The sequence below is a fragment of the Melopsittacus undulatus genome, chromosome 11 (genome assembly GCF_012275295.1).
Source record: "Melopsittacus undulatus isolate bMelUnd1 chromosome 11, bMelUnd1.mat.Z, whole genome shotgun sequence".
NCBI classification, from domain to species: domain Eukaryota; kingdom Metazoa; phylum Chordata; class Aves; order Psittaciformes; family Psittaculidae; genus Melopsittacus; species Melopsittacus undulatus.
In genome coordinates this window covers 8,636,887-8,661,748 of record NC_047537.1, presented here as the reverse complement: position 1 = coordinate 8,661,748, position 24,862 = coordinate 8,636,887, and the positions used below count along the sequence as shown (strand labels likewise).

General features: G+C 42.2%; 1 protein-coding gene across 3 annotated transcripts in view; it reads right to left on the bottom strand.

Moving 5' to 3' along the window:
• Positions 1 to 100: 100 nt before the first annotated feature.
• TNC (tenascin C) overlaps positions 101 to 24,862 on the bottom strand; it is a 71,625-nt gene continuing 46,863 nt past the window's right edge. For 2 of the 3 annotated variants that reach the window (XM_005145619.3, XM_031045885.2), the window contains 12 exons: positions 17,451 to 17,723; positions 12,486 to 12,608; positions 11,151 to 11,294; positions 9,613 to 9,732; positions 9,023 to 9,166; positions 8,086 to 8,216; positions 6,987 to 7,119; positions 5,028 to 5,179; positions 4,042 to 4,138; positions 3,230 to 3,391; positions 1,911 to 2,074; positions 101 to 1,409 (listed from right to left, as the gene is read on the bottom strand). In XM_005145619.3, coding sequence (XP_005145676.2) covers positions 1,299 to 1,409; positions 1,911 to 2,074; positions 3,230 to 3,391; positions 4,042 to 4,138; positions 5,028 to 5,179; positions 6,987 to 7,119; positions 8,086 to 8,216; positions 9,023 to 9,166; positions 9,613 to 9,732; positions 11,151 to 11,294; positions 12,486 to 12,608; positions 17,451 to 17,723 — 1,754 coding nt within the window. In that variant the 3' untranslated portion in view covers positions 101 to 1,298. Of the gene's footprint in view, positions 1,410 to 1,910; positions 2,075 to 3,229; positions 3,392 to 4,041; positions 4,139 to 5,027; positions 5,180 to 6,986; positions 7,120 to 8,085; positions 8,217 to 9,022; positions 9,167 to 9,612; positions 9,733 to 11,150; positions 11,295 to 12,485; positions 12,609 to 17,450; positions 17,724 to 19,159; positions 19,433 to 22,009; positions 22,286 to 24,564; positions 24,838 to 24,862 lie in introns of all 3 variants that reach the window. The other variant, XM_031045886.2, reaches the window with a different exon arrangement.

Sequence of the window (24,862 nt, the reverse complement as noted above, 5' to 3'; positions counted from 1 at the left end):
ATCTTCTTTCCCAGCCACCTCCCAGTGATTGCCAAGGAGGAGGTGGAACCATTTGTTCTGTTTGAAAAGTGCAAGCTTGAAGTAGGGCAGAGAGACTGGATTAAAACACCAGATCTTTTATTGTCTTCAACTGAAGCATATGATACAGAGGAACTACACATAGATTTCATTCATATATAAAAAAGAGCCCTTTATTTACATTTGTTTGAAGTCGCCAATGGTACCTAACAACAGCTGTATTTTCTTTGTATTCTTGTTAGTTATTCCCACCTAGATGGAGCAAGCACTGGTCAGTAATGCTTAAAAAACATGTAAGAAGCTTTTGGGCAGGAAAAATAAGAAATATATTCTCTAAGAAACCAACTCCTTACAGGCATTTCATTATAACAAACCCAGCAGAATACTTACAACCGATCAGTCACAGAAAGGACAGATTTCAGTAGGGGCACAGCAGCCTCATCACTCTCATCCTTCCTTTTATTTCCCCATCTAAGTAAACATACCCTGGCCATGCACAAACTCAACATGTATGACGAAAAGGTAGAAATTTATTTAGAAGTAATTGTGCTTTTATTTATAAAAACAAAAAAAAAATTTACAATCAGACACTGTCCTGCTGTGTTTCCCAAGCATGGTTCTCTTCAAAATGACCAAAACTTAGCTTATTATTATCATTATCATTATTATTATTACTTTGTCATTATATTAATAATATTAATCTTACACTTAACTTTAAAACCATACTGCTTTCCCCTTCCCACCCCCTCCTTCTCTCTAATACTTGATATATATATAAAACCAGGCTTTCCAATGACCGACAAATTTCGGTTCTAGCTAATAATAATAATAATGATAATTAATCATACACATTTCTCTGTGTAAAATATGGCTGGTTCTAAAACAAACTACCAATGTACAAAGCTGTTTTCCCTCCCCTCCCCTGGGCCACCCAAGACATAGTCAGACTGTGGAAGAACCTTATCCCAGAGGCTTTCTGAGAAAATAAGAATGAGCAACCCGACAACCCTTGAGATCGTTGTCTTTGGTGTGGAGGACATTACTGGTGGGAAACTGGAGCTGCTCTGCTGGAAAAGCTGGGATGCTTAAGGCTTATTGTTTGGAATGCTGCCGAAGCCTCTGTTGGGCCAAGGGGCACTGATGCTTTGGTACAAGTACCAGCTCCTCACACCCCACCACCCAGTGATGCTAGAGGATCTCCCCACACCTCTGCCCACACCCACACTCAATATCCCTCCCCCCATCACCATGCCCATAGCCCCATTGCCACCTCCGGGGTTTTACGCTCTCTTTCTCCTTCCTTCCAGGTTCCGGAAGCTGGAGGGTCTCAGCTTCATCTCTGCAAACTGGATGGAATATTCATGGCCCTTCCAGTGGAACCAGTTAACACCCTGCAAAGAAAAAGATGGAGTGAAGGAGATTATACATCCATGTCTTCTCTTGTTGTCAGCCTTTATTGTTCTCATTTCAGACTGCAGGCTGTTTTGTAACGGGAGCAGAAGCACAACGAATTGGAGGGGCGTAGGGCTCTGGCCACCAGCAGGCACAACATGGATAAACAAACCATGTGCTGTCCCTCAGAGCTGTAACTCTTTGCCTGACTTTCATGGCAGGAAGAACATTCTGTTTCACATGTTGACAACTACAATTGTTCCCTCCACACTTGGGATATTCCCTTGGAAAATCCTACAAAAACATCCCATGTTTCACCAGCTGACATTAAATTCCTTATTTGGGAGCAACTGCCCATATCTTTGCCTATGATCCTTGGGTCTAGAAGGTAGACTTAGTTGGTGCTCTGATGTTCTGCTAGCTGAACGACAAAGACATATCCATAACTGCAGTTCCCCTTCTCTTAATGCATTATGGAAGACTTTAAACACCAGACTCACTTGACTGTGGCTGTTGTCACCATATCTGCCCATCAGATTGACTCGGTGACAATTCTTGTACCAGAATGCCCCCTTGTATGACAAAGCACAGTTGGTGATGGCAGAATCATTGTCCTTGTCAAAAGTGGAGAAGGACCTCCCATTATGGTACGTCATGGAGTCACCTGGATGGGAAAGATAAAAGAAAGCAAGGTCAATGTTTTACTTACTTTAGATAACATGGGAGTGACAATTCTGCAGCAAATGCTTCTCAACTTATTAGGAGTATTTTTATGCAGCTCAGTTTCTGCACTCCTTGCTGAGAGGTGGATTTTGGCTCTGTACAGAAGGCAGTGTGGACAAAAGAGACCTCCAGAAGGACTGAATCTGCAAGACCAAAGAAGTCTCCTCACTTAGCTGGTCCATGCAGTAAAACTGCCCATCTGGAAACACAGCCAGAGAGCTGTCTGCCTACCACTGACTTCCTACTCCCAGGGTCTGGGTGCCCATTTACAGTTAGGTGCCATAGGAGCAGCTTTCAGTGTGTGCCTGACGCAGAGCTCTCATTCATGTCATAGTATCTGTGTTGCTCTATCCATAAATCTTAGACCTGAATGCTCAGGAAAAGGAAGTAGTAAGACTGAATCTTACTAGATGCAGCAGCTACTACTGCTCTGCACCAATGCGTTTGCGTCAAATAGACATTAATTCTACTACTGCTGCATATACTTTGTATAATATATATAGGCTGTATAATATATATAGGCTGTATAATAGATATGTGTATAATATATATAGGCTGTGCATAAAGTCTGTGTGATGGTCACAGGGCAGAGTCCATACATGCATATCTCTGTGGTGTTTTATGCCTCTAGCAGCATGAAATGATCTCCTATTAAGACATCCTGTGAAGCTGAATTTATCTCTTAATCCTTTGAAACCCTGTTAAGGGCTGCAGGGTTTGCCCCAGCATGATGACAAAAGGCATACAATTTGATTACAAATCATGTTATAGCAGGACATTGCTGCACGTTCCACTGACAAGACAGGAGGCTGTGCCAAGCTATTATTAGCTGTATAAATGACAGTCAAGTATTGACCAAATGAGATAGATGGCTGTTTAATATACTAGTTTATATTCTGCCGTAAGCATGCCATAAAATGTGGCACCTAAATGACTGGAAGATTTAGAATGGAAACATAAAATATATTGATGTGTTCCTATTTTCAAGCACATAACATACATAAAGTATCTGCTGTGATGCTGATCTGCAATATTCAGTTATCTTGAGGCAAGTGGGAGGAAATTGCAAACCAGAAGGCAAAAATATTCCCCTCACCTGCTGTGCCACTGTAGCCATCCACTCTTAGGCGGTATCTGGTCTTGGAGTCTCCAACGCTGAACCTGTCGTAGACAGCATAAGCTATCTCACCTTTGTCCTGCAGATCCACACGCAGCTCATACTGGCCCTGAGAAGTGATTTTGTGGAGGTTCTCCAGACCTGTGGGCATAAAAGAACAATTCATTTGTCTCCCCGTGTTTACTCCTCCACCATCGTGTTGTCCCATAAAAGAGTTACACTGGTCTGTTACACCTGAGCATAAACACTAATGAGGGAAAAGCTATTTTTGCTATAGGGTAATGTCAGCACAAAACCAAATAGGTAGAAACAGGCTGAGTGATCACAGTAGCAGGTAGCCCTTTGGGAAAAGCAAGGTTGTGCTGTGTGATCATTACTGTCATTCACTTACAACCTAAAATGGTGTAGCACAAGCTTTGAAAAATTGCTTTTTTACTGCTATTTTCCCCACTTTGCTGCTTTGAGTTGTATGCTTTTGCTGCTGGGGTGTCCTAGGACTACAGGAAGAAGAAGGTTTGCAGTTGCTTCTCAGCTTAGCTTCTGACTTCTTATAGAGAGCATCAGTGAGCACTGGTTTGGTATGTACGGTGAGCCAAGAACCATGACATCTATGAGCTGTGACTAGAGGGACTGGCATGGACCTGGCAATTTCAATCTCCCTCAGGGCATGCTCTCCCTAACCTCCTTTGCCCAGACTTTTGTCAGCTAAATGGAGGGTTCAAAGTGGCTTCTGGTCTTTCAGCCTGTGTTCATGTTTTCTCTTTAAAAAAAGACAAATTCTTGCCATTTACCTATCCAGAATTCATCCTTAGGATCTCCAAAGCCAGCCACGTAAGTCTTCCAGTTCCTGTAGAAATCTTCCTTCCCATTTTGACGCCTCAGGAACACCTACAAGCACCACATGCAAGAAGTGTTATAGACACACTGCCTTTGACAGAAAGGGACTAGCATTGTGGCTTTTACAAAGGCAGGACTTGGCATTGCTGCTCCCCTGCCTTTACCAGCCAAAGCAACTGTATCACTGCAACTACTGAATGGTACCAAGGCTGCTTTCGTTTTTTAAAGTCTCTGGTTTCTCTGTTGGGTTCCCAGGCTTCATGATATGGCCTTTCTGCTTTTCTAACAGCCCATTGCAGCTCTGTATTTCTCAGCCAAGACTTCCTACATGCCCTAGTCCCCTAGCCATGCATTTCTCCAGCTCCTTCTTCTCTTCTGTTCCTCAGGTCCCTCTGGCACGTTCAGATTTGAGGATATCAGTACAGAGAGATAGCATTTTTATTTCCATTCGTTTGTTGTCTGTGTGGGTTGCATTCCTTGAATAATGGCCTGGGAAGCCTGGCTGGCCATCACACCACATGGCTGCTGAAGCAATATTTCTCTGGCCTGTGCTTTAACCTCCTCCATTGCTTCCCTCATTCAAATAGAGTCAGTCTATCCTCCTGTCACCTAATTAGCTCTTTAGAAGGCATGTATCTGATCTAAGCTGGTTATTTCAGCACTCCTTATAGCCAGTGGAGAGAGATCAGTGCTTTTCCTAGTACTGAAACCACTGATGTGACCCATCCTATGGAGACAGCTCTCCTCCAACTACAGGAACATCTGGTAGCCTTGTTCTAGCCACTCACATGCGCTACCCAAGATTAAATTCCCCAAATTTATAGAAAAGTCAGCCCTACTCTGACAGTAGAGCACTATGGGGGATCCCATAGATGAGCAGGTGCTCTTAGCACAGGCAGATGCACGTAAAGGTGGTGTGGGCCCTCTCCCTGTTACTCACAATCCATCCACCGCCGTCCTCGCTCATGTCACAGAAGACCTGCAGAGGCTGAGCCTTGTCCCCATTCAGGTAAATTGTGTAGAGCCCAGAGGTGGTTTCTCCATTCAGGAGAGCTTGGGAGCAGTCTTTAGGGTAAGGATAGAGAAGACCAGCTGCACACACACAGAAAGAGAGAAAGCAGTCCTTAGGAAATCAGCAGTTACAAGGAACTTGTTGAGTACAGATGACTCATAAAAATCAGTTGTAGGTCAATGGCACAGCCAGGTATAGAGCCCAGGAATGGGCTTGTAAATCCCCTCCTACATACAAAAGATTCAGAGTCAACAGCAGATGATGCAAATTTTTCTTTTGAATATGCTTTTGCACATCTGCCTACACTTCTGGAAGTGCTGTGAATGCAGATAACTACTCCTGCTATAATGGATGTGCATTCTCCAGCTAAGTATTTAAACGGCATAAGGAACTTTTGGATAAAACCAAATCTACCAACATCTCATTATATGACAGAAATGGGAAGGGAAATCACAAACACAGGACTATGACCTAAAAGAAACTGGGAATATTTTGCTAGCAAGTACAATATTAAATCAGAGAATCATAAATGTTACAAATGGAGGCTTTTAAAAATGAAAGCAAACAAAAACAGTTGAAAGTACAGGGAAATGTTGTTAATCATTTCTTTCTGACAACAATATAGTGTGATTGTTGCAGTCAGAACAATTTCAACCCCCAAAAAGTTTTTATTCGTTTGTTTTTAAGTTCACTTAGGCTATTAACTATTTCAGCCAATGGTCTAATTAAGTGATGTTCTAGGTGTATCCACAGTAGGGTGTTTGACTCTGGCTGCTCACAGAGTGGCTGTTGTTCCCTTTGCAGCATGATGCACATCCCTGCCTGTGCCTCAGCTACAGAGAATTTGCATCAGCTTTGGGATTTGGAGAAAAGCATCTCTTTGCAGAGAGCTGTTTCAGTGTTTCCTCTCACTAAACAGCACACAAATGTATGTTTAGAATTAAGGCCAGGCTTAAATATCCACCTGACTGAGGCTGCCTTCATGTTCATATGGATGAAGCCACCCCATTCAGTCCTGCTTATAGCCAATTTGCTAAATATCACTTAAATAAACCCAGATTTAATTCTTCTCTTATTTCTGGATGTGGATTGTCACCTATTGGTGGAGTTCATCCTATTCCACCAAAAAGAGTGATTGTGAGCAGCCTTGGAGCTGTGTGATCTTTATTAGCACTTCTGGGCGTCCTTGGGCTGAAGTTGGTGCAAGTAGCAGAAGGGAGAATGGAAATAGCTGAAGGTCCTTCCTGAAAGGCTGCAAACTGTGAAGAGTGTGACTAATGACAGGCAAGATTTCACAGTTAATACTGAACAACCTCTTTTTGAATGTCAGCTGTAAAGTGACCTTCAGAGAACCCAATCTATTCTTATATTCAGCTCACTGCAGAGCTGTCCTGCCAGAGCTGGAACAGACATGCCATGTGGCTTTGTGAAAACTGATCTTGGAAGAAGGAGAAAAAAAGCTGCCCTAAAATTCATCTCCTTGGACTGAACTGATTCGTGTCTGTATCTGTGTGCGTGGCTTGCTTCATTTCAGCTCAAAACACTGTTTTTTTTAACAGCTTGCTATGCATCAATACAGAGCTAAATCAGGGCATCAGCTTGGATTTTAGAGTAATGTTCCTTCTGATATTTTACGCAGGATGTTTCCTCAGAAAGAGGACAATAGAGATGATGTGGATGGATGCAAAGAAAAGAATTTCGTCCTGCCAGTCTGGGGAAAGCAGATTACAGCTTGAGGGGGGAACAGGGACTTTTGCACTGACATTACAAGCTAATGAAGTGCATACTGACAATCGGATTGAAAATCTTCTACGAGGTCTATGTCTGCTTATTGCAGAGCTCAGCTCATGTATTATTTCCACTGTGAGTGTGCTCTAATGTCCTTACTTGTGGTGAAAATCGTCTGGATTGTTTTGCTCTTCAGGGATCCATTCAGCGCCTGGAGTCTCACTGTGTACTGGGTAGATGGGCTCAGCTCTGTCAGGCTGTAGGAAGTAGTCTCAGGGTTTAGGATGACTTCCTATGGGGAGGAGAAACAATACAGGAAAATCTCATTGAGAAAACAATAATAATTGGTACTGTTATATGTTTCAGTCCATCACATTATTTTTGTAGTTACTATTTAGGGCCATTTTAACCATCTAAATCATTTAATACAGAAGCTCTATTTCTCTAAGATTTGTATCAAACTCACTTTCTTCAGTAGTTGACTTGAAATAAATGTTTATGACCATCATGACCATCAGCATGTGGAAGCTGTGTGGTTTAAAAGCAAGTTAGCATAAATGTCTGCATGCCTTGAACTACACATTATGTCAGTGAAACTTGTAAAAAATAGAGAAGAATCACCCTCTACAACAAAGAAATATTATACTCCAGTCTTTGAAAGGCATTTTCTGGTAGCTTTAAAAGACTAAATCTGCTTAAGGAATTTGCCTTCTTGAAAATCAGAACCCTCCTTGATGTACCAGGCTGGGCATCCAGAATTGTCTGTCAATTTTGCTGGGATTCACCTCATTTCTATTTAAGCATCTACTGTAAGCTAGTTATGTACAAACATAATACAATTATTGGAGAGCAAAACGCACTTTCAATAGTGATTCATCCTGCCTTAGAGATCTCACTTGCACAGGGATGGATTCTTCTGAGATTAGAAAGAGGAATTACATTCCTTGGGGGGTATGAGTTTATTCCATGATAGTGGTTTGGAACGAGGCAAAATTATTAATTGTGCTTTTATCTGTATTGTGGAGAGGTAACTGCCAAAATTCAGGCTGCAACTGAGCTTCTGTTTTAGGATGTAACACAGAAAAGTACTTAAGCAGGTTTTAAATGCATTTGTGTTCAAGCTAGCACTGAAACAGGTACTTAGCATTTTAGCATGTTTAACCTAGGCACATGAATATGTTCTATTGCTGGACACTTCAGAGCATCCTTACTGCCCTGTTTTCAGGCACAGTTCTTGGTTTGGTTACAAATGCTATACCTTGACTCTGCCATCAACGGACTCATAGATCAGGAGATAACCAGTGATGGGAGCACGTGGAGGCCTCCAAGTTATCACAGATGTCTCTGACTGGACCTCAGCAGTACTTAAATCTCTTGGAGCATCCAGTCCTGAAGGAGAAAACAGATCAATTACAATCATGTCTATGTGGAGCTTAGTACACAAGCTATCTTATGGGCAGTATATTTAAACAGGACAGGAAAGCAAATTTTTCTCTACAGAAATTTAAAGTTGAAAAATACTTCAACCTAAATTTTGTGACAAAAAAGTAATTTCCCCATTGAAGGTTTTAAAATAAAGGTATTTAGTTTAACCGAGTTAAAATACTGGCTTGTCTCAGACACTTCAGTTTGCAAGCAGCTGCATTGAAATGTCTGTTGAAACAATATTGTGCCTTTTATTATTTCCTACAAGACAAATCAATATTTACATATTCCCAGGAAAAAAACTCTGGTTCTGATGATGCCTCTTTCAAATAGGAAAGCTTCTCAGACTTGGTCTGGCTATAGCTTCCCTTCTCCACTGTAATTATAACACTCAATTTGTATGGCTTAGTTCTTGGCTCTATGGTTAACGCCCCAGGAGCAGTCAAGAAAATGAGAAATCACCATGATTTCATTGATGCTCATGGAAAGCCACAGTATAAAACCAACTGGATACCTTCAGGATTGGTACCCCAACATTTGGGCCCCAAAGAAGTCCTGCTTTGAGACTCTGTAGAACTAACAACAGAAAGCCTCCATCTGGATCACACCGTCCTTCTACCAGAGAAAATTTGGTGAAAATACTATCAAAATCCAGGTTTCTAACAAAAAAGGTACAATGTGCTGGTTGATTTTCAGATATTCGTGAAACGAAAGCCCAGTGGGACTAGAAGAGATGGCAGGTCTCCCTGCACTGAGGTGGGACACAGCACCTGTAGTAAACTGTGTGGAGAGGGTCTCACTCTTCCGTGTGTCCTTCAGCGCATGGACACTCAATGTATACTCAGTTGCTGGTTGAAGGCCCTTCAGGTCGTACTCCACTGTGTTTCCTGATACCATCTGAGTAACTTCTGGTTCTAAGAAGAGAACACAAAAAAGAAGAGGTCCTGGCATTGTTCACTCATGTAACGATGTACTCAGCCCCCTGTTCCACTCTGATGTTTTTCCTACTAGCTGCAAGCAAGGTGAAAACGGTAAAAGCCCAGAGCACATCTCTCTGGTCATACCTATACTGAACGCGAATTAACACTAGAGTCCTTTATCTAAAAGTATTAGCACTCTCTAGTGTTCGTATGAATAATAACACCAGCTTTTCTTTCCAAGTTTCACTTATCTCTGTTCGTGCCTCAACTGGGGATATTTAACTAATAGCATCATTATTAAACTGCTTCCAGCAAGGAAGCATCTCCTTCAAGTAACACCCCCTGCCATCTTCCTGGTGTCACACTGCTGCATCCATTTCTGAGACAGTCTCAAGACTGTAATGCTGTCAGCTCCCTGACCTATCACTAACTCTTCTTACCATCCTTGGAAGCATAGGAGACAATGTAATTATCCACAGCAGCAATTGCTGGCTGCCAGGTTGCCAGAGCCTCAGAGTCTGTGATGTTCACCACTATTAGGCCTGATGGGCTGTCCAGAGCTGCAAGAGAGAGAGTAACAGATTCAGGGAATTTGACAAACATTCTTCAGCTCTGTGCAATGCCCTTTTGAAAATATATGGTACAAAATGTGCAAACAGTGCTGCTTCATGCAGCTTTTATGACCCCCTTCAGAATAGTGGAGCTCCACAGAAAAGACTTCAGTGCCTATAAAGAGACATCAAATGCCTCCACTGGAAAGGGAGGTCAACGCGTGAAAAGATTCAGCACTGGGAACAGACATCACTATGTTCTCAGATCAGTCTTGATATCACCAATCTTAATGGCACTGTCAGACGTGACGTATTTCTCTCAGCACCCTCCAATCTGACTGCTTTTTGAAACAAACTCAGGAGACAGAGCTGGGAAAAATAACTAATGTGATAACTGATAGCCACTGTGACCTTCCACCAGCTTGCCCTTCATGTTTAAAAAGAAAACAATCAAACAGCTAGCAACCATCCAAAATCCCTACACGTCCTGCCTTGTTTCCTCATGAGACTCTATTTTGCATGCAGGTTTATGCTTTCCCTGAATTTGGATAGATATCTACCTCCAGAACAGCTGGAATGGGCTACAAATTTCATTATATCAAGGACTGTAGAGATATGATAGGGGGTGATGGGTTTAAACAGGGGAAGTTCAGGATAGATCTAAGGAAGAAGTTATTTACTGTGACGGTGGTGAGGCACTGGAACAGATTGCCCAAAAGAAGTGAAAAATGCTCCATCCTTGGCAGTGTTCAATGTCAGTGTGAATGGAGTCTTGGGTGACATGATCTAGTATGAGGCGTCCCTGTCCATGGCAGGGAGTTGAAACTTAAGGATCTTAAGGTTCTTTCCAACCCAAACCATTCTATGATTCTATATTATCCAATACTCAGCATCTTGTGCCTTGCCTTAGTTCTCTGAATATCTATTATCCCCCCCAAAAAAGAATGCGACAGCAGGATGGGTCAGCAGGAGCATGGTGGACCCTCATTTCCTGCAGGGATATTTAAAGCTGTATTGAAGAAAAACTACGTGAGAGACTGTTTTTATGCTTAGAACAGTGTGGAACCTGGGAAATGTGGAGTTTGAGTACACAACAAAACCGATCTGAACTGCTCAGCTGAGCTGGCCCTTCACTTCCTCATCTGTAAAATGGTGTTAATTAAACTGTTTCTTTTTTTCTCGTGTATTAGGACTGTAAATACATGAATGGTGTCTGTCTCACTGCAAGTTGCTTCAGCTGTTAGCAAATGGGAGCCTGATCAAACTTACAAGTTCTGGACTCAAAGAAAGACTGACCACAAATCTTCCTGCAGCTTGTGCGGACAGCAAAAATGGGATCTCAGTGGGACTACAGCTCCAGTTTCTGGGTCTTCCCTACAGCACAGACAATGCATTTGAAAACCTCTCATTTCCTCTTTATATATTACCTGTTTTCAGAATGCCAGAGATGGGTTCACTTTCTTCAAAGCCTTTCACAGAGATGATACTAACATTGTAGTCTACACCTGGGACTAACTTCACCAACTTGGTCCTTGTCTTGCTTCCATCGACTGTGACAACATTTGGAGTACCTAGGAAGAAGCCAAATGCCAAGCGGTTAGTGACACAATACTCCAGTAAATGCTAGAAGGATGTGTTCCAAGTTAAAGACCTTATGACCAACACGAATGTACTTGCACAGGAGGAGGTGAATTTTCTCCACTTGATTACAATCACCAATGTCAAAGAGCAGCCTCAGGAAAAAAAGATTGCTGCCATAACAACTACCTCTAAGACATTGGTCTGATTCATTCCTAGTGTATGCCAACAGCAAGAAAAATCATCATTTCTGCTCAGAAAAATCTCATTTTACAAATGAGATGTAAGGTGAAAACAGCGCTTTGTACATGGAAGTTCCTACACCTGTGAGGACAGGAGCTGCAGTTTAGATCAACCAAGATATAGTGTACGTTACTTTAAGAGGTGCTGTGTATGTGGGTGAGAACACACTATATATTTGGTTCATATTCTCAGTTTATTCCAGGAAGGCACTTAGACAAGTGCCTAACTTTATGCCTGTGGATTGCTCCTTTTTCTTTGTGGTGGTAGCAGTATATATTTAAAGTTACATGTGTGCTTATATATTGCATTGTCTAAAGGCCTATGTGTTTTCTTGTCTGAGTCAACAGCAAGTCTTTTATGGTCCTGATGTCTGTAGTGTTTGCTCCTTAGCTATTTCCTTTCAGAGATGTTCCTAATTTATGCTAAAAATCTGTTTAAGTATAGGAAGTTTTTTAAGCTGAACACTAAAACAGCGATATAATGGCTGGAATGAAACAATATTGGGGAGTACTAAGAAAAATCACTGCCTTGGAAAACTATTATAATCATGGATCACAATTATTATTTCCAAGGGCCATCTTTTCAGATATGCTCAGCTCATAAAGTGCATGCAAAATAATGAGACAATTTGGAAGTAAAGCCTTACTTAGGAGGCTCAGCAGGAATAGAGGGTTTTGTGAACATGGCCTTATTAGGGGTACAATCACCCAACATCTAGCTCTGAGCAGACTTACAAGCCTTGCCCATGGAAGGTGGGACTATGCTCAGACAGAGGTTGACTATTGGGACCATGCATACACACCCATGGTCCTGGTCAGCAGATTGAAGAAAAAGGATATTTAAGATCATCTGGAGCTGCTCTGAGAGATGGATATCAACAGAAGAAACCCTTTCTGCTCTCCCTTTATCATTTCCCTCTCTGTCCTCCTCCCAGTTCTCACCTCCTGTGACAGGGACATAGGAGATGCGGTAGCTCTCCACACGGGTGCGAGGGGGTGTCCAGCTGACTGTAGCAGAGTTTTCCGTGATGTCAGAGAAAGAAATTCCCTTGGGAGATCCAACAACTGTCAATGGAGAAGAGAGAACAAACACACCACATAGAAAGAAAAGTTAAATCATTTGCTTATCAGTCCTTAGTGCTGGAATGCTGATTTATCTTGGCCCTCTATCCCAAGAGCTGATGCTATCAGTATTCTGTCCTGAACAGCACTTACACAGGGAGTACCAAACAGCTAATGGTTTTATCACACACTGACAACAACTATCCATGTGGTCTTTCTCCTTTTTCAGTAACATTACAGTAGTGCATAGCTTAAAAACATCCCAGACATATGCCTCATATCATGTACATAGAAGTAACAGATTTCGGTGTGATAGAAGAGTATGGAAGAATACTTATAGGAATGTCATTCTATTACCCATGAGTCATTCTATTTATTTTTTTTTTCCATCCCAGTTTCCTTGAATGATCTTTAGACATTCCATTGGGTCTCAGAGCCCTGTATGTAACAAGCAGCAATGGCAGCCCTTAGCAGTGGAGAGATCTCTCTGCTTGAGTAAAGTTTCTACTATTTGATGCCTAAAAAAGACCAGGACTCAGGTGCAAGACTTCCTCATGGGTCCATTCTCTCCAGCACTGACTGGCTGTAGCTCCTGTTGGCTTCAAACTAGAAGTGATAAGATTTTCTTCTTGGAATCTCTATCTGAGACCATGATTTTCTTAAGTGCATTCAAGCACATCCATCCAGAGGACATCCAAGTCCATTTCATCATGAGGAAGGCATTTTGTGGTTCCACTGCAGCTCTTTGTCATACAACACAGCCTCTCCCTGTATAAGCCTGAGCACTACATTGCCCATCCAAATTAGATCAGCAAACTGGGTAAACAAAGCCCAAGTTTTGCCAAAATAACCCAACCTTAATATGCAAACCAACACTTAATGTGAAACATTCCAGTTTAAGGCTTAATTCAGCTACTGTAAAACAAGTATGGAAAGGGCCTGTGGAAGGACATGGTAAAGAGCTCTGACACTTCAATGTTCACCTTGGGCATCTCACTTCCAATGCACTCTTTTGACTGTAACCAAAACAATCCTGACAGCTGTGAAAAAATTAAACAGCCCACACACAGTAGACCATTAAGCACAGAGGGGATATCAAGCCACATTAAGAGCAGTGGAGACAGGTTGAGGGCAGCGGCAGGGGATAATAGGAGAAAAAAAGTGACGGAGCTTGAAATAGCTTGGAAAGAACGTGCCTGTGGGCAAGAAGTCAAAAGGCTGTTTGTTCCATGTGTCCCCAAAGCTGTAGCAGCAAGGCACTGAATCAAGTGAAAGGCAAGGAAAGAAAAACAATGGAGCTCTCAAGAGAAATGTAAATTATTCATCTGGAGCTCATGAGACATGTTGAGTTTGAGAGGTTTGCTCTCTTGGAAAAGCCAATAAAAAGGAAAGAATTAAAGATAACTAAGAAAGTAGGGTAGGGTTGGTAAAAGCACATGGTATGTGAAGTTGCTACTGATTTAGGCACAGTCTGAAGGAAACAGGAGCATAAAAAGAAACTGGGAAGGAGAGAGAAGTGAATATCACATGGATTCTGCTTCACATTGTAGGTGCACTTTGTGACTGGTGAAAAGTGCTAGTGATGACTCTGGAGACCAAAGAGATGAACCAGGACTCAATTTTCATAGACATGAAGAATTCCAGCCTTTCCCAGAAAATAAAGTATCCAACCCATCCCACTTGGATTTTGCTGGGCACACATCTTTGTGCTTAACACTTGTTTTCTGCAGCAGGTAAACTGTATAACAAACAGCAGTAAGAAAAGTCTTGACTATTTGAGAGTTCCACATCCCCAAGTGCCACAATTGCAGGTACTTTCCTGGAAGCAAACCTAGCAAAGGAAGTATAGCAGACAATGACAACAAGCATCGGTCCTGGAATGAGTCCCAGAGATGCATGAGTGGTACCTTTGAGCACAGGGAAGTTAAAAAGCAGCAAATGAAATCATCTTCTGGAGGTACCTGAAAGCCAAAATTAAGCAGGCATAAAAATGTCCAGCATGCTTCTGTCTTGTCACTCACAAAACCCCAGTTCATCTGTTGGGCAAATACAGGTAATGGGCATTACCCTCCAGCATCATTCCCCATGAACTGTATGAGAGACAGAGAACTTCCTTGTGAGGTTGCTGAAGCACCCATGAAATCTGAGTAGCTGCTATTTTTCTGGGGATCTTTTTCCAGGAGCTTGTTCTCCCATTCCTAACAGGCTATAGGAGTATGTTGTTCTCCTAGGCAACAGGAAGCACCAGGTGACTTTTATCATGTATAAAGAGCATGTGAAAGATTTGGTGATCATCTCAGCTGAAAAATGCTTCATAGTGTGTCAGAACACCATAAGAAAAAGAGGAAAGCAGCAGCGTAAGACCCATATTTCCTACCAAGGACACGAAGTGGCACATAGCCAGGTTGTGGTCCCCAGTGAGCGCTGAACTGCATCTTAACAAACATTATACACATGAATTTCCAAAAGACACTGACTATCCCTCTGAAAGCAGCAGTGGACAAACTCCCTTGAGCCAACTTGAATGGACACTGCAAACCTGCATGATGCCGCCTTGCACTACAGTGTTTTTAGAATTGATGATTCCTATCACAGCAGAAGAAATGAGGATAAAATAACAGATAAATGCAGAGTAGGGTAGCATCATCAGCCCAAAGAAGATAACGTTTTAACAATGCCATTATCAGGATCTGGGGGAAAACTGCTGTTCACTTGGATGTATATTCACAATGAAGGAAGAACTACTTGTGATGGTGTGGGAAGATTGCTTGGACCTGATCCCTGAAGACAACATTTGTGTGTACAAGGGCACGGGCCCAGGTGGGGAAAAAGGGAGAAGCTGGAAGTGTTAAGTACAGAGAAGTATTTTCAATCTACATTTTTCTTCTGTCTTCATTTCCAGGTAGTGTTTGGTTTAGGTTTGCTGCTCCATTTGCTAGCTTTGTTCTAACTGTTGTTTTACTATCATCTCCTCTACTAAACCTAAAGACTTTCTAGCTAATTTATTCCTTGTAACTTGTACACAGTCCAGAATAAAGCAAGGCTGAATATAAGTCTGTGTGAGCTACACCTTTCAGGGACAGAAATATTTCTTTGCCACCAGACTGGACATGCTATAAATATACATATGTTTGTGTAATAATCCACTCCTAAGAATAGAAATTAGTTAGATGTCTCGGTGGCCCAGCTTCCCAACGTGGTGTAACCCGCTGTTCGAGTTATTTAGCTGGATTTTTGTGGCTCCAGCTCTATTATCAATTATCCACAGGCTATTTATATCTGACAAACATCTTCTGGGCTATTGGTTTCAGTAGGTGACATGTGCTAAATCTCCCTGAAAGAAGTGAAGAATGTAGTCATGAGGAAAATGGGAACTCTTAGTGGTTTACCATAAATATTCTGGAAGTCAGTGAAAATGGGGACATGTTGCTAACAAGTGCAGCTGACTTTAAACATCCCTCTCCATTATGAGACAACCCACATGAGTCTGGAGAATGGTGGCTTGTGATGGATGCATGTTCTGCTTCATGTAAATGTCTGGGTGAGAGTAAACATGCCCTTGTTGTTTATTCAAGGGATGTGATGGCAATCAGTAGAGCTGGTCAGAAATGCACTTTTACATGCTAACAACTGGCACCACAGACATTAGGGTGAATCATGAGTCCATGGTGTTTCAGGAGAAGCTGTTGAGCACTGAGTTACCGTTGTCTGGAGTACACTGCTGCAACTGGGCAAATGCCTCTTTTATGCATTTCTCTTCGCTTCCTTACACACTGAACTCACCTGGTCCCTTCTCATTCCCCTCATGAAACTAGGCTGACTTGAAATTACTGTGGTTTTATAGCAGATGAGCATTTTTAAGAGACTGAATGTGGGTCATTGCTTCATTTGCTTTGGATTTAAATGCTTCCAAATGAAACCATGATTTTGGTGGGGATAAAAAGAAGAAAAGCTTCATTCAAAAGTACCAAAATGAAATGCTTCAAAGTATGAACCTTTTCTTTGTGTAATTAAGCTAAAGAATTCAACCTAAGCTTCAAGAACTTTTTACTTGCCTAGTATCTACATATATTCATAGAAAAATAAAGGAAGAAGAAAATATTCCCATTACAAAAGCAAAAATGCCCTTCTCCCTGACACTGAGAATATGAAGCTTTGTTCTGGTGGAGGTTTTTCAACACAAATAAGCTTAGGCCAACTTCAAACAGAAGCCATTTGCACTTATGTTTGCAATGTTTCTTCATTCACATCAGGGCTTCTGACACACAAGAAGGAGAATATATAGCAGCTTCTGCTGAGGGAGTTTAAAGCTTTGATTCTGCAAGAAACTCAAGTTGATTTTGGATTATCAAACACAGGTTGCTCCTGTTAAGATCTAAGTTAATGGTGCTTAGTCCTTTGCTGATCAAGCCATAAATAAACTTCTTAATAGCTCTGGTATATTCATTTTGTCTTACCTCTTTTCTAAGGAGGTAAAGTGTTGTGCAGTGCCAATATGTAATTATTGTCGGGAATCACAGATAAAGGCTGATACAGAGACAATATTTCTGTCCCTCAGAGCCTGTGTTTTAATTGCTATAATCTGCTACCTAATTCCAGATCATAAAAGTAAATAAATTGAACCATATTAAAAAGTAATTAAATCAAACCACACTAAATAGACAGTGATGAAGCTAAGCAATCTGAGATGACTGATTACAAGTAACTACACCACACTGAACCAGTAACTTGGATAAGGGACATGCAGGAGACAGTTTGTAACAACTCAAGCAGGCTATGAAAAGGAGAGATGGTGAAAGAAACAGGCATGAACATGTTATGTTTTTCCTACTGCAAAGACAATACCTGTGGTTGCTACTGCATTTATGGGTTGGGAACGTCGTCCACTGCTAAATCCATAGAGCTCAATCTCATATTCAGTACCCTCTTTCAGCCCTGTTATATCCTGCGTGCGCTCATGGCCTGGTACTATTAGTTCCAGTGGATCAGATTTCCTTTTTGTATCCCTGATTTTGAGAACAAAACTGGTGAAAACCCCATCATCTGCAGTCCAGGACAGACGGAAGCCATCTGGAGTAGCATCTGAAACCAGAAGGTTGTCGACTTCGGGTTCTGCTTCTAAAAGAGGAGAAGATAAGAGTAGGGAAAAGAAATGACTTTTTAATCAGGTCATTAGAGACCTCTTTAAGGTCTGGCTGTAGCACACTGCAAGAATCCAACCACAGTTCAAAGAAAGGGAAACAATCTGCCAGCTATTGAAAAAAAAAAGTAAAAAGACTGTTAGCATTACACACATACTGAAGAAGATACATGTGAGTGTGTGCAGGCTCATTCAAACTTCCACTCTAATAGCAAATCCACTGCATGGACATACACCATTTGCCACTGACATGCAAAGTTACACATGCTAATAGTAAGTTTCAGGTGCATTTCTCCCTTGCTACCTCTGTGAAACCTTCATGGATAATAAACCCAAGCTCTTGCTACAGAAGGCATGCCTGAATGTTGTCAGATCTCTCTCTGTTAGGAGGACAATACAGAAGCCACTTCAAAGAGTCTTTTACTTCATGCAAAACCCCTTGTTTCATGCACTTCTGGCATCTGTGATGCTTCAGAGCAGACGGACCCTTTACTTCAGTATTAAACAAATGCTGAAGCAGAAAAGGGAATCATGAAAACTCATATTCCTTAAACCACACACTTAAATCTAAAGGCAAGACTGTCTTTAATGAAAGAACCCATTCAGGAGGATCCCAGGAGCTGTAAGTTATTAATTACCTGCAAAATATCTTTAGTACGGTATGGTCAAGCATCATTACCTTGAGAAATGCTACTGGAGTTGTTACTGTCTTACAACATCTCCAAAGCACTTCTTTCTTCCACAGAAGAACCTCCAATGAGGTAACCCCCAGCTTTACTACTGCATAGACAGTGTCATGCAGACGAGACTAGATGGTTATGGGACTAGAGAATAGGTCTGCAATGATTGTTCAAGAAAGCTCAAATGCTACTGGAAAACAGCAGCTATGATAAAGGTGAACACATGAGCTTCTGGAGAGAGATGCCAGCCAACCTTAGAGGTGGCACTGATCACACTTGATGGTCTTTGGGTGGAACCCACACAGAGAGTGATAGAAAGGAGACCATGGGCAAGAAATCCATGACTCTTTCTGAAGGTCCTGATGGTTGCAAGTTGGAGAATGCTGATGTGCCCAGCAGCTATTAACAAGACGAGCTCCCACATGCAGCCCTTTATCTTTAAAGACTTCAGTTAGAAAAACCTGCATGACCACACCAGAAATTTTCACCCCTCAACCCCCTTCATGCGCCTCTGCAGGATCCCTCGTAAAGGGAAAAGGGAAACATTGAGTTAAAAGGAACAGAATTTCATTGGTGAACCTATCAACGACAAGGTGTTATGTGTAGCCATGATGCAGAAAAGGATGCAAAAGCCAAGGTTTGCTTTGCAAATGGATTGCATGAGACATCTTCCATGTGAGAAGAAAAGCAAGAAAGAAAGGGTGGAAGAGAACAATTTGTTCACATTAAAATACCTGTAACAGCCACAGTGCTTAGGGGCTTTGTTTGGTGCCCCTTGGCAAAACCATAAAGCATAACCTCATAGCCAATGCCAGTTATAAGGCCTTTAAGCTTCAGTTGCCGCTGGGCTCCCGTAAGGAGGAACTCCTGTGGGTCCAGCAGCTTGCCAGAATCCACCACGACTACTAGAAAGTTGTCAAAGGCATTCTCCAATGCCATCCACGACACTGTGAACCCATAAGGGTTAATATCAGAGACAGTTAGGTTTTCCACTTGGGGCATGGCCTCTGAAAGAAGGGAAGGTGCAAAAACACACATAAAAAAGAAGCAAAAAAACATTACAAATTAGAAAGTGTCACAGATTTCACCAAGCATAAATCACATCTTCCCCCAAAGTATGGATTTAACAGAAGTGCATAGCCAGGACCACAAGACCAGGATTTTCAATGGAGCCTCCAGAAGTTAGATCCTAAATTTTCATCAAGGGTGTCTCAGTACTATCAATTCACAAGCTCTATTGAAATTCCTTCCAAGCTCACTGTATAAGCACATTTCTTCTGTTACACATGCACAGCAAGACAGTTATAACCAAAACTGGCTTAGAAATGCTATGCATAAAGCTTTCATTTCCTTCCAGTTGTCCATACCATTGGTGTTTTAGGGACAAAGCCTCAACTTTGGCATTCATAGTTCCTGTATTTTGCTTCTTTATCTCTCTACTTCACATGAATATCTCCAGCTTTTCATTTCAGTGGTGGAAGGGTCAGAGTTGCCAGAAGCAGGACATTAATCAGTCAGGGTCACAGCCAGTGCAAGCACTAAATACTTTGGGTTTTGCTGGGGATGGGAGAGAAGCCAGGGTTTGCACTGGCTAAGGGCAAGAGCTAATGATGGCAGAACAGAGCTAATGTGTCCAAAGAGCTTCATAAGCAGCTGCTAGTGTTGTCTGCTGACAACTTCAAGAAATTCCAGTGAGCTGTGTTTTTGTGTTTCCCATCAGCATGACCTTTGTCAAAGCTGGGGATCAGCTCCTCAAAACTTTCCCATCAAGTTAAATAAAGAGACCAAATTCCCACAAGATGCATTTTGCTCACTCAAAATCTGACAAGTCAGATAGATAGGAAGATCAACTGGCTCTGCTAAGCCCTGGTCATGATCCCGAATCCAAGGCATTACTACTATTTCTCTACACTATTAATCAAACCTTGGTGCATTGGCGCAGGAGCTAAACTCATCCCATCTTCCAACCATTCACATTCCACTCACTTCAGAAAATGTCAGTTGGTTAAACACTGAACTTTCTCTGGGAAAGGCTTTTGGGTTTGGTTTTGACATTTCATAACAGCTGCAATCGATGCTCTGTTAGAACTTGGCATGAAAATTCCCTCCTGAAGCTTTATAATTTGGAAGTCCTTATGTTTTTATGTTTACACATTTGGGTGCCAGAGATTCAGCTCAAATTTACTCAATTTGGAGTCATTTGTGCAGCTTACTTACTTCTAATTGAGCAATCCCAAAGATTCACATTTTGGTTAGGTCTTTGGGAGGGCAGGTAAACAAATAGTGAGCTGAAATACTTTCCTGGGATAGGTGTTGAGTGACACCAGCACTCTAAGCCCAGCAGATTTATGTGAACTGCTGGCACATTCTTCTGCTGTTTACCTATCTGTGGGAAGCTTCCTCTCCAAATACATGGTTCATTTTCAGCAAGGAAGTATTTGGGCTCTGGTGGAGCAAAAGAGCAGGGGGTTGAAAGCAGTTGGTCACTTCTGGTTGTGTGACTGACTGTCAGGAGGGGGCAGATCAGAGCTGGTGCAAAACAACCATTTGCCTTAAGGAAAATGATCATAGATATTGCCTTTCACAGAAAGCCATGCCCCATATGCTGTAAGGATGCTGCTGCTGTAACTGGTGTTTCCACTGCATATTAGTGAAGAGAGGTGAATAAGGCCTCAGTTTCTCCATTAATCCTATTTAGAGCATCCATATGTCTATGTGATAAGCCCTAATAGCACATACTGGCCACATAATACATATAGCAGGTGAATTCTGTGGCATTTATTTTGTCATCTAGGAGGCCTGTGATGTACAGCCAATTCCACTCAAATCTGACCAAAATATTCAGACATAAAGGGTGTGTTGAGGTGATAAGGATGCTGGAGAGGGACTCTTCATCAGGGACTTTAGTGATAGGACAAGGGGTGAGGGGTTCAAACTGGAACAGGGGAAGTTCAGGTTAGATATAAGGAAGAAGTTCTTTCCTGTGAGGTTGGTGAGGCTCTGGCACAGGGTGCCCAAAGAAGTGGTAAATGCTCCATCCCTGGCAGTGTTCAAGGCCAGGCTGAACAGAGCCTTGGGCAATACAGTCTAGTGTGAGGGGACTGGAACTGGATGACTGAAGGTCCTTTCCAACTCAAGGCATTCTGTAATTCTATAACATCACAGGGCAGGATTTGTTCTAAAATCCAGCCCCCTCTGGATCCTTCATATGCAAATACTGTGTATTAGGTAAACTGACCCCTCAAACTTCGGGAATTAAAGGTTATTAGACATGGGAAAGTGTTATTAGAGATAGGAGGCTGTTGGAACTAGGTGATCTTAAGGTCCTTTCCAACCCAAACCATTCCATGATTGTATGGTTCTATGACTCCAGAGGGCTCTTAAACCTCTTTGAACTTGTATTTGTCCTGGATATTTTTTTTTTAAGGTCAACATGACTGGTCTGACCCATCCTTGCATAAGTTTGTAAACAAAACCATTGCTGGACAAGATATTCAGTGCTGTAGATAGCCTTTCTTTTTATCCATGCTGGAATAACTATTTTTATGAGCCAATGAATAGACTCCAAACCTTTAAGCAGGTACCTGTCATGACAAAAGCAGTGAGGGGCTCTGTGTGAACACCTGCACTGGTGGTCCCCTTAATGTTAATGTCATAGCCAGTGTAATCTAGCAGGCCTGAGATGTGAGCGCTGCGAGCACCTCCTGACACCGTGAGCTCCTGGGGTTCGTGTGCTGCATAGGAATCTCTAATGTGTATAACAAACTTGGCAAAAGGCCCATCTTTCGTGGTCCATGAGAGGTTGAAGCTGTCGGGGGTAACGTTTGTGAGGGTGAGTGTGCCCAGCTGTGGCTCAGCCTCTGAAGGAGAAAGGAACATAGGTGAAGACACAGCGTTACTCCACAGGGCTGGGGGATAGCAGTAGGGGTCTATAGAAGCTTAAAGCTAAGGCTGAATATATCAGCTCTGTTTTGCAGTGGTTGAAGTATAAAAAAAAAAGGAGCATTGCAAGAGCTATTTTGTAAGGTTTTGGAAAGAAGCCTCTGAAATTAGTGCTGACTTTGATTTTTTCATTCCATTTTCTTAAATAAATTCAATTTTCCTAATGAAATGTAGGCCTGATTTACAGAAGAACCAGCAGTATATAGTCCTATGGTAAAACAGTAAAACCATAGAAATTGCAGGAACTCCACATTGGGATTTTGATGGGAATACAAACCTACAGCAATTCCAAAGTAGATAAAGTAGGATTCAGGCAGGAATTAGGTGAGTCCAAACCAGACATTCTTGAAATCCCAGTTCAGCTTCTGTTTAGCATTTCTGTTGCCTGGAGCTGTAGAGGCATTTTCTATTTAGACCCTGAAGTTTATGAGGGGTTTTAATCCTAACAGTTATTATCTCAGCACTAATCTCAGGCCAAAACCTCCCTGGACTCCACAGATAAGGTGTTCCTCATCCTCTGATTAGGCACAATCAGAGAATATCTAATAGACTGACCAAAAATAACTCCACAACACTGCTGTTGCTCTCGTCCCTGACTGTTCAGTGGTCAGAGTACTTCCTTAAGAAGCAAAGACTTTCTTTGTCTGCTATAGGAGATTCAGAATCACATATCCCCCCTGCCAGGAGACAAATTTAGCCTTCAGGCTATCGTAGGGGGAGAGCTCCTTGCCCATCCTGTTTTAAAGCTATTCCATTTAGCATAAAAATCATTAAATATTCATTAAAACCCAGAGAGAGCACAAACATGACCCAGCAGTCAGGGAGCAGAGAATCCCATGTCTGCTCTCTGGGCTGATTTTCTCTTTTTCCTGTTGCCAATCGAGTATGAACCAAGAACACCTTGGGAAATGCAGTGAGATACAGGAAAATACTGATGCAAGTGATTCATGCTTGGAGAAAAGTAAGAAAGCTGTATCCCACTGACAGAGAGAACAGTGACAGAATGAAATCCTTTTCTTAACTAAAACATGAACTGCTGCGAGATGTTCCAACTTCTACTCCCGTCCAAATAATAGTCCACCTTCTTCTCTGGGATTGACTAGGAACAGGTGAATCCAAGTGGCCCCAGTTAAGGACACATGCTGTAATCATGCTATCAATCAGTGACCATCAGTGCCTTCATGGCTGACAGTGAGGATGTCACCATGTAAGCATGGTACTTCTGAAGACGGGAGATGAGAAAATATCCCCAAAGCAAACAGGCTTGGGTGCAAAACCCAGTGAAACCAAGCATGGAGCCATCAGCCCTGCATGCAGGTCAGAGAGGGCAAACCAATCCTTTCCAATATCATCCTGAAATAGCCACATTCCTTCACATGCTGCTTATATCCAGTCAGGCACGTTCACGTCAAGACACCCAGACTTCAAAGAACACTACATGCAAAAGGCAAGTCCTAGTGACCTCCTGCTCTCCTGAAATCACTGTCGCCACAGGAGAAGCTCTGACATCCAGCTAAACAGGACAGGTCTTAGAGATTCAAAGGCAGCAATGCAAGTGACAGGGGTGGACTGACCATCAAGAAAGGGTGAAGCTGCTTATTGAGCCCTGCTCTCTGCCGGGAACACATGAAAATACCAGGCAGAGAAGAACATCAGAACATCAGACCACTCCATGCAGTTCTGGCTGGTCGTTTAGCATGCTGCATGAAACTCCAACAAGAGATGCAAATGTCATAGAAGACATTTGGATTTAAGAATGAAGAACAAAAATGGCATGCAGGTGCCTCTCCAGGCTAATAAAGACATGAAAGCTTCCCATCCACAACAAAGCATGTGAGGATGGGATGAACAAGAATTTTTTCCAGATCAAGTGCAAAGATACCTTGTGAAAAACATTGACCTTCTGGAGCAAGTCAATTATATATACACTGAACTTGCAAGTAAGTGTATATATAAGGAAACCAATCATGGTTTACTACTGGCTCCCTTAATGCTGGGGGCACTTCTTCAGCTTTTTCCATTGTCTCAGATCTCTCTTTTTCCAAGCACCCTCAAGCCCAGCATTTTTCAGCTTCCCCTCATAGTGATCTCCCTATAATTTACCAAAGGCAGGATGATGAGTTGGAGCCACGTTTTAGAGCAGTTCGGTGGACAGCAAAAGAGAGAAGAGCAAAAAGCAAACCGGAAGGTGAAATACCTGTGGTTGCCAGTGCTGTCAAGGTCTGACCACCTTGCCCATCAATTACACCATGGAGTTGGACAGTGTAATTAGTGGCAGCTTTGAGGTTGGTGACTACATAGCGCCGGGAGGCCCCTGGCACTGTATGCACCAGGGAGTCCAAAGGGAAGTCAGAGTTTCTGACTTCTAGAATAAAATGGTCAAAGGCATTGTCCTGCGCTTCCCACGTCAGTGACATGCTGTCTGAGGTAGCATTTGATACACTGAGTTTGCTAAGGAGAAGTTCCTCTACTATGGAAAAAGAAGACAACAAATG